This window comes from Macaca mulatta, chromosome 13, assembly GCF_049350105.2.
Source record: "Macaca mulatta isolate MMU2019108-1 chromosome 13, T2T-MMU8v2.0, whole genome shotgun sequence".
Taxonomy (NCBI): Eukaryota; Metazoa; Chordata; class Mammalia; order Primates; family Cercopithecidae; genus Macaca; species Macaca mulatta.
Window position 1 is genome coordinate 6297433 of NC_133418.1, and position 13081 is coordinate 6310513.

At 37.4% G+C, this 13081-nt stretch overlaps 1 protein-coding gene across 10 annotated transcripts in view; it reads left to right on the forward strand.

Moving 5' to 3' along the window:
* Positions 1 to 13081, forward strand: part of VWA3B (von Willebrand factor A domain containing 3B) — a 270056-nt gene that overhangs the window by 110346 nt on the left and 146629 nt on the right. For all 10 annotated transcript variants that reach the window (XR_013402590.1, XR_013402591.1, XR_013402592.1 and 7 more), the window contains 2 exons: positions 3863 to 4001; positions 5062 to 5193. Coding sequence is in view for 7 of the 10 variants with exons in the window: in XM_015112923.3 (XP_014968409.3) it covers positions 3863 to 4001; positions 5062 to 5193 (271 nt within the window). In the remaining 3 variants the exon portion in view is untranslated. The remainder of the gene's footprint in view (positions 1 to 3862; positions 4002 to 5061; positions 5194 to 13081) is intronic.

Here is a 13081-nt window from a genome sequence, read left to right on the forward strand (position 1 = left end):
TGCGAATGACAGAATTTTATTCTTCGGTATGGTTTAGTAGTACTCCATGGTGTATATACACCAGTAAAAGCTCAACTGAGAGAAAGTGCCAACAAACATTGTTAAGTCAAGGTTGCCATCTGATGGTTTGCTGATAGCCTTGTTCAAAAAAAAAGGGGGTTGTTTGGATTCAGATCCCAGCTGCCTTGATGCCAGTGCAGTTTATCGAAAACAGCAAGCCAACGTGTAGCTATCACACTGGTCACATATTGCTGTAGGAGGCTGAGGAATGCTTCTGTTTCATACTCACATTCTTTTCTAGGCCACACGTGTATTGCCCACTGTGTTATACCTTTCCTCTGTACTCTTTAGCTGCCTCTCACAGATTTTGATATATTGTATTTCATTTTCAATCGCCAGAATATTTTCTAATTTTCTCCATCATTTCTTCTTTGACTAAAGGGTTATTTAGAAATGTATTGTTTAGGCTGGGTGCAGTGACTCACGCCTGTAATCCCAGCACTTTGGAAGGCCGAGGGGACTGGATCAGGAGGTCAGGAGTTTGAGACCAGCCTGGCCAACATAGTGAAACCCTGGCTCTACCAAAAATACAAAAATTAGCTGGGCATGGTGGTGGGCACCTGTAATCCCAGCTACTTGGGAGGCTGAGGCAGGAGAATTGCTTGAACCCAGGAGGCGGAGCTTGCAGATCACACGACTGCACTCCGGCCCGGGTGACAGTGTGAGTCTCTGTCACAAAAAATAAAAAAATAAAAAATAAAAAGAAATGTGTTGTTTGCTTCCCAAATATTTGTGGATTTTCCTGATAGCTTTTGTTACTGATTTCTGTTTTAATTTCACTGTGAACAGAGAAATAGTGTGTGATTCAATTCTTATAAATTTATTGGGACCTGTTTTGTAGTACAGATTTTGGAAAAAAACATGGTTTTGTTGGGTGGAGTATACTACAGGCATCAATTAGCTCAAATTGGCTGATAGTGTCGTTCAAGTCTTTCATATTATTACTGATTTTCTCTGGTTGTTCCATAAATTACTGAGAAAAGAGTGTTGAAATCTCCAACTATAGTCTTCAATTTTCATTTCAGTTCTTTTTTTTCTCCATGTATTTTGAGGCTCTATTAATAGTTGCATGTACATTTAAGATTGTTATATTCTCTTGATGAACTAATTGCTTTGTAATTAGGAAATGCCCCTTTTATATCTCTGGTAATATTCCTTGTTCTGAAATTTACTTTGATAGCAGTTTAGCCACCCTACATTTTTTTAAATTTTTTTTTTCTATCATCTTTACTTGTCTGCATCCTATATTTAAATGGATTTCTTACAGATACAAGACATATAATTATATATGAATAATGAAATATATATTGTTTTATTAATCCAACCTAACAATCTTTGCCTTTTTATTGGAGTGTTAAGATCATTTACGTTTAATGTGATTATTGATTTGATAGGATTTAAATCAAAACTTTTGCTATTTGTTTTCTGTTCTCTTTTTACTCACTTTTTACCTTCTTTTGTTTGAGTATTTTTTATTATTACATTTTATCTCCACTATTGTCTTATTAGCTCTACCTCTTTGTTCTGTTTTGATGTGTGTATGTGACTATTTAGGATTTACGATATGCATCTTAGCAGTCACCCTACAAATAATATTATATCCCTTCATGTATATTATAGGAATCTTACAACTTTCACTCCCACTTCCGTCCTTTCTATTATTGTACACTTTACTTCTACACATGCATTACACTGTACATTCTAAACAGTCAATTGTCCTGTAACTAGTTTAAAAACTAGGATAGATGTATTTTATGTTTAACCACATATGTGATATTTCTGTTGCTTTTTACTCCTTTATATGGATCCACATTTCCGTTTGACATCATTTTTTTTCACCTGAAGAAGTTTCATTCATATTTCTGGTAGTGCAGGTCTATTGGTGATGAATGCGCTGTTTCAGTCTGAAAAACTCTTTAATTTACCTTTATTTTTGAATGATGTGTTTGCTAAGCATAGAACTCTGGTTTTACAGTTCTATCTTTCAGTACTTTGAAAATCCTTCTCCACTGTCTCCTGGCTTGCATGATTTACAAGAAGGCGCCTGTCATATTTTTGTTTGTTCCTCCACACATAATGTCTTTGATGCTTTTAAAATTTTTCTATTTATCTCTAGATTTTATCAATTTTATTGTGATATGCCTGGGTGTAGTTTTATTTTTCTTCTTCTTGGATTCTTTGAGCTTCTTGGATCTGTAGGTGCATTGTTTCAATAAAAATTAAAACATTTTGGTCATATTTTTTCAAGTATTTTTTCTGCCTCCCCCTCTCTTCTCCTTCTTCTACTTTGATTACACATATGTTAGACTCCTTGATATTGTTCCACGGGCCACTAATTCTCTCTGATGAAAGTGCTTTTGTCTTTTTTCTCTCTGAGTTTAACTTTGAATTGTTTCCTTTGCTTTGTCTTTTATTCCCTAATCTTTTCTTCTCCTAATGTCTAATTTACTATTAATACCATGCAGTATATTTTAAATTTCATATATTGTATCTCTCTACAAGTTTTATTTGAGTCTATTTAAATATCTTCCATTTCTCTCCTCGTTCTGTTTATACTCTACCTTTTTGACCATATGGATTATATTTGTAATAGCTGTGTAACATCCTTTTCAGCTAATTCTATCATCTGTATTATTTTGGGATCTGTTTCTGTTGATCAATTTTTCTTATGGTTATGGATCATATTTTCTTGCTTCTTTGTATACCTGGTAATTTTTTATTGGATACCAGACATTTTAACTTTACGTTGTCAGGTACTAGATTTCACTGTATTTTTATATATGTTTTTGATGCAGTTAAGTTACTTTAAACCAGTTTGATCTCTCTAGGAGTTGCTTTTCAATTATGTTAGAATAGATCCAGGGTAGCTTTTAGTCCAGGGCTAATTTGATCCTACTATTAAGGCAATATTCTTTCAAGAACGCTGCTTGGTGGCCCATGTATTAAGGAGGTTTTCCCACTCTGGCTGGTAGACAAACTGCTCCTAGCCGTGTGTGAGCTCTGAGGGGTTGATCCGCCTGCTCCTCTGGTGGTTTCTTCTTTGGCTTCAGTAGTTTCTTCACATGCATGCCTTGATCATTACTTAGCCAAAGTTTCAAGGATACCCTTCTGCAGATCTCTGGAGAATGTTCTCTCCCCCTTTCTCCTGTGCAGTAATGTCCTTTCAATATTTTGCCATTCAAATTTTAGTTTCTTAGGCTTTGCTGAACTCTGAACTCAATTCAAATATTTTTTCCATACTCTTTCCTTACCTCCACCCCGCAGGCTTTGCCTGTGGCTATGAATTTCATGTATTTACATCCTGTGATGGGAACCTGATCATGGACCGCAGAAGCAGTCCTTCTCATACAGCCACCTGGGCCTTGGTTATTACAGAGCTCTGGGGCTGCTTGATGCTGTGCATAAGTTTCACTGAAGCTTCAGGAATGTGCTGGCTTTACTAGCTTGACTGCAGTCAGCCAGATTAGAAGAACAAATAGTCTGAAGTCATAGCTGAGGTCCTCAAAATATCAGATGACTAGAAGTAATGTATTTTTGACTTTGGCACCCACATTGGATTTATTTTTCTGTCACATTGATTTTCTTAGTTTTGTTTTACTTGGCTTGATGGTGGGTAGTGCATCCTACAGCCCAAATGTAGGATTTTCTGCAGAAAAACCTCGAAGCGAGTGATCCACTCACAGAAGATTAGGTATAAACAGCACAGCGCAGCTCTGTCCTCTGCAGATTGTTAAGTTCTTGGGAAGATTCTCTTGTTGCCTGCAGGCTCTCACCATTCACTTTCAACCTACTTCCTGCCTAGGATTAAATGGCTACAGGATGGGAGTCAAAGCCTCTTTGGAAAATTGCGTAATGATTGCATCTACATTCTCATTGACACGTCTCACTCAATGAAGAGCAAACTGGACTTGGTGAAGGACAAGATCGTTCAGTTCATACAGGTTAGATGGAACTGTGGGTTCATGCATGTGGGGTTTTGTGTGTCATAAATGGGTCTCCACAAAGTATCATCTGTGATGATTATGAGCAGTGGAGAGGGGCTTGTTGCACTAAAAAATTCCTAAGAAAGCCAAATTCAGAGAAATACTCCCTTTTGCTAGTTAAAGAATCATCAGTTCTCCTTTGCAAATAGACCCTATCTCTGATGGATTCTTTCTGTCACACATGAGTTGCTTAAGGGAGTTGCTGTGTTCATTGTTTCAGATTTTCTCTGTCCTGAAATCTGTGGTATACACACACTTCCATTGTCTTCCAGATACTCCTCATCTTAGCACTTTTAATTGCAAATGTTTATTAAGGATGCTGTGTACACCGGTGCATAGGAGGGGTGCAGGCTGGTGTTTAGAAGCTTCCAGTTCTTATTCTGCCTGTGCTGCCTCTGAGCTGTGTGAACTGAAGCAGGTTGCCCAAGTGCCCTAACTCCTAGTGTCCATGCCCGTCAAATGGCATCACAGTACTGCTGTCAGTTCGTAGTACTGATGTTAAGCATTAATCACAGAAGTAATAGCCGGGAGTGTTTGAGAAATACAAAATGCACTTTTTAACTTAACAAAGCTCTACAGGAGAAATATGAACAAGTGAATAAAGTAACTGAATAATGGCTTTACCTAAAAGATAATGACTGAAATGATGATGATGTTTTAGATTTGTTTTCTTCAAGCATATTGTATTTGGTGTGCTTATTTGGTATATCCTTAATGTTAGTATTAAAATCACTATTTAATATCACATTATATATATAAACTTTTACATATATGTGGCACATATAATATATATTCATATAATCATATATACATTTGTAAACGTCTTAACACACAAACTGGATAAATTTTATTCAAATGTCCTTTATACTAGATAAGATATTCTCTATTGAATATAATTTTTTGCTTCTTAAACTGAAAATAGAGATCATTGTGGTTAAAATATACCAAACTGTGACCTACCCTAACCCTTTTTTACATGTGAGTGGTTTTATGGTTAAGTTGTCGTTGTCTCTTGTAGGAACAGCTGAAATATAAAAGTAAGTTTAATTTTGTGAAGTTTGATGGTCAAGCAGTTGCCTGGCGGGAACAACTTGCCGAAGTCAATGAAGATAATTTGGAACAGGCTCAGTCCTGGATTAGAGACATGAAGGTAAGTTGGAGACTGAGCTGGGAGAAGCAGCATAGGAGTCTCTCACCTGTGCACTGAGTTCATTCGCAGGACAGACATTCTCGAGAGGTGTTTTGCGCTCCCAGGATGGAAGTGGCTTAGCATGTAGACTTTTGTTTTGCTTGCAGTGGTCACATTATAATCCAATCTCATTTGTCTATATAAGGTTTAAATGAGCCTCTTCTTCTTATCTATTCACAGTTCTCTATTTCCAGCTCTGCCCTTGGCTCAGGTTGAAACCCCCTTATGAAAACACATTTCAAAACAGACTTTTTTTTTATACTCAGACATTCAGATTTTTTTCTTCTGAAATTTCATTATTGTTGCAAAAGATGTATTGCAGCCATTCTTATCAGTGGGCTTTGTTCAAAAGTAAGGAGCATGTGGAAATATACAGTACAATCTGAGTGTTTAGGACTGACTGCAAGAAGAGAGCTAGGGCAGGAGAATATAGTAAGGAGGTGAAATCATTTCCTCAGAAGTGACTGCCCTTGGCATTTACACAGACTATTGGGAAGGATTTTCCTTGCCCTAAATTTTCTTATCTTGAACTTACCTTAATTTTGTATAGCATATAGCATTACAGCATTCCAAATATTTGAGATACACTACAATTGAGACCAAGAGTTGTTTTTAAAAAGTCAAATATAGGAGGTGGACATAGTGGTGCACACCTGTAGTCCCAGCTCCTTGGGAGGCAGAGGTAGGAGGATCGTTTGAGCTCAGCAATTTGAGACCAGCCTGGGCAACATAGCAAGGCTCTGTATCTTTTTTTAAAAGGCAAATATGTATCACAAACATCTTTAAAATACTTTAGTGCCTACGTTTAGAGTCTTAGATTTGACAGAAAGTCACAAGTAGATATTGGCAGATCACTGAGATGCCCTAGGGCTCCCTTGTGATTTGTTTTTAAAAATGGGAGGAGAAAATCTGTTCTATAAGAAATAATAATGCCTGTAAGATTTTAATTTAACTGGTCACTTTATCCTGGGAAATAGTGTTGAATTCATACCCAGCTCGTTACATTTCCAGGGTTAACCAGTGAAGTTACTTGTGACGTATGTTCTGTCCTTTTTTTTTTTTTTTTTGTTCTGTGCTTTTATGACAGAATAATAGGAAATATCTTGTTAACTCAGAGCCTACTAGTTTAGGGTTTATGATAACAAGATATTATCTATATAATCTCATTGGATAAAAACATCATTGGGTTCTGCTTTATATAAAATCACTAATGAACAGAGTCAACCATCTATTCAGATTTTAGCCATTTGGCTAAAAACACGTATTCCTATAAAGTACAATTCTTGCCTCCTTACAAATTTTCACTGATGCTCCCTTGCTGGCTTGTTGAATGTCCAAAATTCGTTTTCAAAAGGACCAAGGATAAAGAAAATGTGGCATATATACACAATGGAATACTACACAGCTTTAAAAAGAAGGAAATCCTGTTATTTGCAACCACATGAATGAACCTGGAGGACATTATATTAAGTAAAATAAACCAGGCAGAGAAAGAAAAAATACCACATGATCTCACTTATATATAGAATCTAAAACTGTCAAACTTGTAGAAGCAGAGAGTAGAATGGTGGTTACCAGAGACTGGGAGCAGAGTGCCAGCTGGGGATGGGGAGATGTTGGTCAAAGGTATGTAGTTTCAGGTAGACAGGAGGAATAAGTTCTGGAGTACAGCGTGGTAACTATAGTTAATAACAGTGTATTGTATACTTGAAAATTGTCAAGAGAGTAGATTTTAAATGTTCTCACAACTCAAAAATATGTCAGGTGATAGATATGTTAATTGGCTTCATTTACTCATTCCACAGTGTATACATGTATCAAAACATTACATTGTATACTATAAATATATACAATTTTGTCAATTAAAAGTAAATTAATTTTTAAAAAATGATAATAAAGCCAAATTCTATTATTCTTTCGGCTGGTTTGGTCCAGTAATCAACCCGGTAGCACTCAGGGTGGTCTGAGCCTGCTTTGTGCTGGTGTCCTGCAGCAGTAGGTCCCCAAACAAGCACAGCCATTCCTGAGGCCAGGGGAGCGCAAGCTGTGGTGGCGCCTGCCCAGTAGTTGAGGGGGGAGATGGGAGGAGCAGGTGCAAAACAGGTGCCATCCTCAGACCATGTTTCCCTGGGGTCTCTCTGTCTGGGTCTTCCCCAGCTTTGCCACCATCTTTTCAGCAGTAGGGTTTTCAACAAAAGACTATTGAGAATGGGCTCAGAGGGAAGAGCTGTTCTGTTTACCACCTGGAATACATTTCTGCTGCCCAAATCCTGTAGGAGGATTTTGTTTTGCTTTTAACATTTAAATTTGCAATAATTTTAGACTACAAAGAAGTTGCAAAAGTAGTACGGAGCATTCACACTTACCCTTCACCTAACTTTCTCCAGTGTTCACCTCTAACATAGCCATGGTATAATTGTCAAACTGAGACATTCACAGGACACTATGAGCTAAATTACAGACTTTATTCAGCTTTCATCAGTTTTCCACTAATGTTCCTTTTATGTTCCAAGATCCAGCCAAGGATCTCACATGACATTTAGTTGCAATGCCTCCTTAGTCTCTTCCAATCTGTGACAGTTCCTCAGTCTCTCCTTGTCTTTCGTGACCTTGACACTTTTGAAGAGTACTATTCAGATTCTTCTGTAGAATGTCCTACAGTTTGATTTTGCCTGATGTTTTCTCATTATTAGATTGGGTTATGGATTTTGGGGAGGCGATATTCTTCCCAGTGGATCACCTGAAAGCACGCATGATGCCGATACGCTCTATGACCAGCAATGTTTACTTTGATCATTTGGTTAAGGTGACATCTGCCAGGTTTCTCCCAAAAAGTTACCTTTTTTTTCCCTTTGTAAATAATAAAAGTTTTGGAGGAGATGCTCTGAGGCTCTGCAAGTATCGTTTGTTCCTTAAGTTTTTGCCCACAATTTTAGCACTCAATGTTGGATCATCCTTACAACAATTATTACTGAGCTGAGGTGATTTTATATTTCCTCTGTTCGTTTTACATTTCTATATTGGAATTATTCTATAAGGAAAAGATTTCCCTTTCCCCCTTTTACTTATTCATTTATATATTTATTTCAATGTGGACTCATGGAAATTTATTTTATTCTTGGAGTTATAATCTAATACTATCGTTACTTATTTTGTTACTAAAATTTTGTTACTTTGGCCATTGGGAATTCTTTTATGCTGCTTCTAAATATTTAAATATGCATCCACCTTTTTTCCCCCTTTAGCATTTCTTGACTTTCTGTCACTATAAGATGTTTTATGATAATCTTATATTTTCCCAGCCCCAGCCCTGAAATCTACCACTACTCCAAGGAACCTTGGTTTCTCTTATTACAGAATGGTATTTAGAAGCCAAGATCTGGACACCCGGGGGTGGTTACTGCTACTGGATTGTATCACTGCTTTTAGGCCCTCTCAGTGGACAGAGACAGAAATATGTAGACATAGAAAATATCTATATAATATATAGATATATATGATCATATCTATTAAATATATATTTCTATATCTACTCCATGTATCCACAAACATCTATGTTTATTTATCTGTATATCACTCTGTATTTATATTAAATAAGCAAACAAATCATACATTCATACTGATACCTCTAATTCCAACCCAGAGCCCAGGGTTCATTTGTAATGAAACTATTTGCATCTTCAACCAGAAGAAACCTGATTCTCATTACCTATAACATATTTACTTATATTTTCAACCCTACTGTACGTATAGGTTCAGTATTGCTAGTTCATACTCTACGAGAAACAAATTTATCAGCTATAGTGTTTGTATACAGCTTTTTTTTTCCACTTTAACTTTACAGTATCCGTTCAAAAAACTGTCTTCCAGAGCTGTGAAGTCAGGTAACTTTCTTACCCAATCTCTTTAGTGTGCTTATGTCACTCATTAGCGACCCAGTTAGACTCATTGGCTCAGTTAGTCTGCATTTCACCTTGGTTTCCTCCACATCCTAGTTGAATCTTATTTTAATTTGCATACAGTAAAAAAACCTACACTTTTTTTGGTGATAGTTCATGGATTTTGATAAATGCATGGAGTCATGTATCTCTACCACAATACCAAAAGGAACTGTTCTATCACTCCCAAAATGTCCACATATGCCCCTTTGTCACCAACTCCCCCTCCCTCCTGGCAACCACTGCTCTGTTTCTCTGTCTTTATAGATTTCCTTTTCCAGAATGTCATATAAACAAAATCATACAATAGAACTTTTGGGTTCTAGCTTCTTTCACTTAATACACTTGACCCATGCCTGTAATCCCAGCACTTTGGGAGGCTGAGGCAGGCGGATCACCAGGTCAGGAGATCAAGACCATCGTGGCTAACATGATGAAATCCTGTCTCTACTAAAATTACAAATAAAAATTAGCCAGGTATGTTGGCGGGCGCCTGTAGTCCCAGCTACTCGGGAGGCTGAGGCAGGAGAATGGCGTGAATCCAGGAGGTGGAGCTTGCAGTGAGCCGAGATTGCACCACTGCACTCCAGCCTGGGTGACAGACTCCATCTCAAAAAAAAAAGAAAAAAAAAACAAGATAGACTTTCTGGATATAAGAACTTTATCAGTTCTTATAAGTTCATCCAACTTATTTCATGAATCAAGACTTTATTCCCTTTTATTGATAAGTAGTGTTTTTATTAACGAGTAGTGCTTTATTGATGAGTATGGATGTAAAACTGTTTGTTTACCCATTGCTTGTTGAAGATTATCTGTGTTATTTCCTGTTTGGGGTTTCATACGTAAAGCTGTGATAAATATTTGCCTACAGGTTTTTGTGTGAAAAGGTGTCGAGAACGGTGAAGAGTCTGAAATTTTACCTTACTTGCAAACTAATGTGGCTTCCGGGAGAACACCAAGGCTTTTGGGTCAGAGACAAATGACTTTATTACCCACAGCAAAAGCAGTAGCCAGAGCAGCAGCATTTTCTTGCACCTGCTCCCTGAGCCCCAATTCCCGCAGGGTGAAAACAATGAGGACCAGGCGACGCTTGCTTGTACATTACGTGGTGTTAAAGGAGGGGGCCCTGGACTTAAGAAAACCAAATCTTCTATAATGGACTGTGAGCATGCCGGCCCTTCACTCCAGAGTTAGGTGTTATCTTTATACCAGACAATAAGCATGCCTACTCTTTGCTTTGAAGAGAGACAGTATTTCTGTCTTCCAAGGCTGTTCCCCATATCTACATCTTGAAAAGATAAACCAGAGCAGACAGCATGTCTGTTGCAAGATATGTCGAAATACATGGGACGGGACCCATGGGAAATGGTTTCCAACAATAAGTTTTCACTTCATTTGAATATAAATAAATATCTAGAAGTGAGATTGCTGGCCAGTATGCTAAGCGTATGTTTAACTTTATAAGAAACTGCCAAACTGTTTCCCACTGTGGCTGTACCGTTCTGCATTCCCATCAGCGATATATGAGAGTTACAATCACTTTACATCCTCTCCAGCTTTTGATGTTGTCAGGTTGTTTTATTTTAGACATTCTAATATGGCTGAAAGATGTCTCGTGGTATCCTATTGTAGTTTTAATTGCATTTACTTAACACTCATCTTTTCATGCTTATTAGCCATCTGTATGTATGTCTTCTTTGGTGAAGTATCTGTTCAGATATTTTGCCCATTTTTTAATTGGGTTGTTTGTTTTCTTAAGATTGAGTTTCCTCGGGCCAGGTGCAGTGGCCCATGCCTGTAATCCCAGCACTGTGGGAGGCCGAGGCAGGCGGATCATGAGGTCAGGAGTTCGAGACCATCCTGGCCAACATGGTGAAACCCTGTCTCTATTAAAAATACAAAACAAATTAGCCGGGTGTGCTGGTGGGTGCCTGTAGTCCCAGCTACTTGGGAGGCTGAGGCAGGAGAATGGCATGAACCCGGGAGGCGGAGCTTGCAGGGAGCCGAGATCACACCATTGCACTCCATGCACTCCAGCCTGGGCGACAGAACGAGACTTCGTCTCAGAAAAAAAAAAACAAAACAAACAAACAAACAAAAAAAATTGAGTTTCTGGATATAAGAACTTTATCAGACTTACAATTTGCAACTATTTTCTCCCAATCTATGGCTTTTCATTCCCTTAATAGAGTTTTTCACTGTGCATAAGTTTTTAATTTTCATTAAGTCCAAGTTGCCAAGTTTTCTTTACGGATTGTGCTTTTAGTCCCATAGCTAAACATATGGCTAAATCCAAGTCATGCAGATTTTCTCCTGTTTTCGTCCTCAAATGTAATGGTTTTACATTCTATATTTAAGAATAGGGTACATTTTGAGTTCTTTTTTTATAAGGTGTGAGGCAGGATTCAGCACCGTTTGTCTAAGTTGTCTCTCCCTCTGGAATTACCATTGCTTCTTGTCAAAAATCATTTGACTATATCTGTGTGGGTCTATTTTTGTTTCATTGGACTATTAATAGGTGTCTGTACTTCTACCAACATCACACTGTCTTTATTATTGCAACTTTATACTGAGTTTTCAAATCAGCTAACCTGAATCCTCTAGCTTTGTATTTCCCTTTGATTTTTTTTGGCTGTTATATAGTTCCTTTGACCTGCCTTGTAAATTTCTGAATCAGTTGTTGAAATCTACAAAACAGTACACTAGGATTTTGATTGAGATTGCCTTAAGTCCATAGATCAGATTCAAGAGAATTGACATCTAACACTGTGTACCTCTAAATTTATTTGGGTCTTTTTTGTTACTATTGTAAATAGTACTTTTTTTTTTCTTTTACTTTTTCTTTTTCTTTTTCTTTTTTTTTTTTTTTTGAGACAGAGTCTCACTCTGTCACCCAGGCTGGTGTGCAGTGGTGCAATCTCGGCTCACTGCAAGCTCCGCCTCCCGGGTTCACACCATCCTCCTGCCTCAGCCTCCCGAGTAGCTGGGACTACAAGCGGCTGCCACCTCGCCGGCCTAATTTTTTGTATTTTTCATAGAGATGGGGTTTCACCGTGTTAGCCAGGATGGTCTCGATCTCCTGACCTCGTGATCCGCCTGCCTCGGTCTCCCAAAGTGCTGGGATTACAGGCGAGAGCCGCTGCACCCGGCCATAAATAGTACTTTTTAAATTATAAATTTTAATTCTTTATTACAGTTGATTTTTGTATACTGACCTTATTTCTTTTGACCTTGCTAATCTTACTTACCTGTTCTAGGAACTTTGTTGTAGATTATTTGAGATTTCCAGTGATGTTATATATGAACAGAGATGATTTTATTTTTTCCTATCCAACCCATATAGTGTTTATTTCTTTCTCTTGCCTTAATGCGCTGGCTAGGACTTTCAGTATGATGTTTAACAGGAGTGGTGAGAGAATGTACTTGTCTTGTCCTGATCTTAGAGGGGAAATATTAAATCTTTCACTATTAAATAACTTTTCTAGCTGTGAGGATTTTTTGTTTTGTTTTGTTTCGTTTTTTTTTTTTGTTTTTTTTTTTTGTTTCTTTTTGTGTTTTTTTGTAGATGTGATTTATCTTGTTAACCAATTTCCCTTCTGTTCTTGTTTTTTTGAGGATTGTTACCATAAACAAATATTGGATTTTGTGAAATGTGTTTTCTGCATCTATTGAGCTTTTAATTTTGATAAAGCCAAGTTTCCAAGTTGGACTTGGCAGATCTGTTGTCTGTTAATATGTTAATACGGTGAACTACCTTGATCTGTTTTTGAATATTGAATGGGCTTTGCATTCTGGGATTATCTCCACTTGATCATGATGTATTATAGATTGAATATATTCTGCATTAAATCCGCTAACCTAGCTTGTTGAGGATTGTTGTGTCTACATTCATGAGGAATATTGGTCTGTAG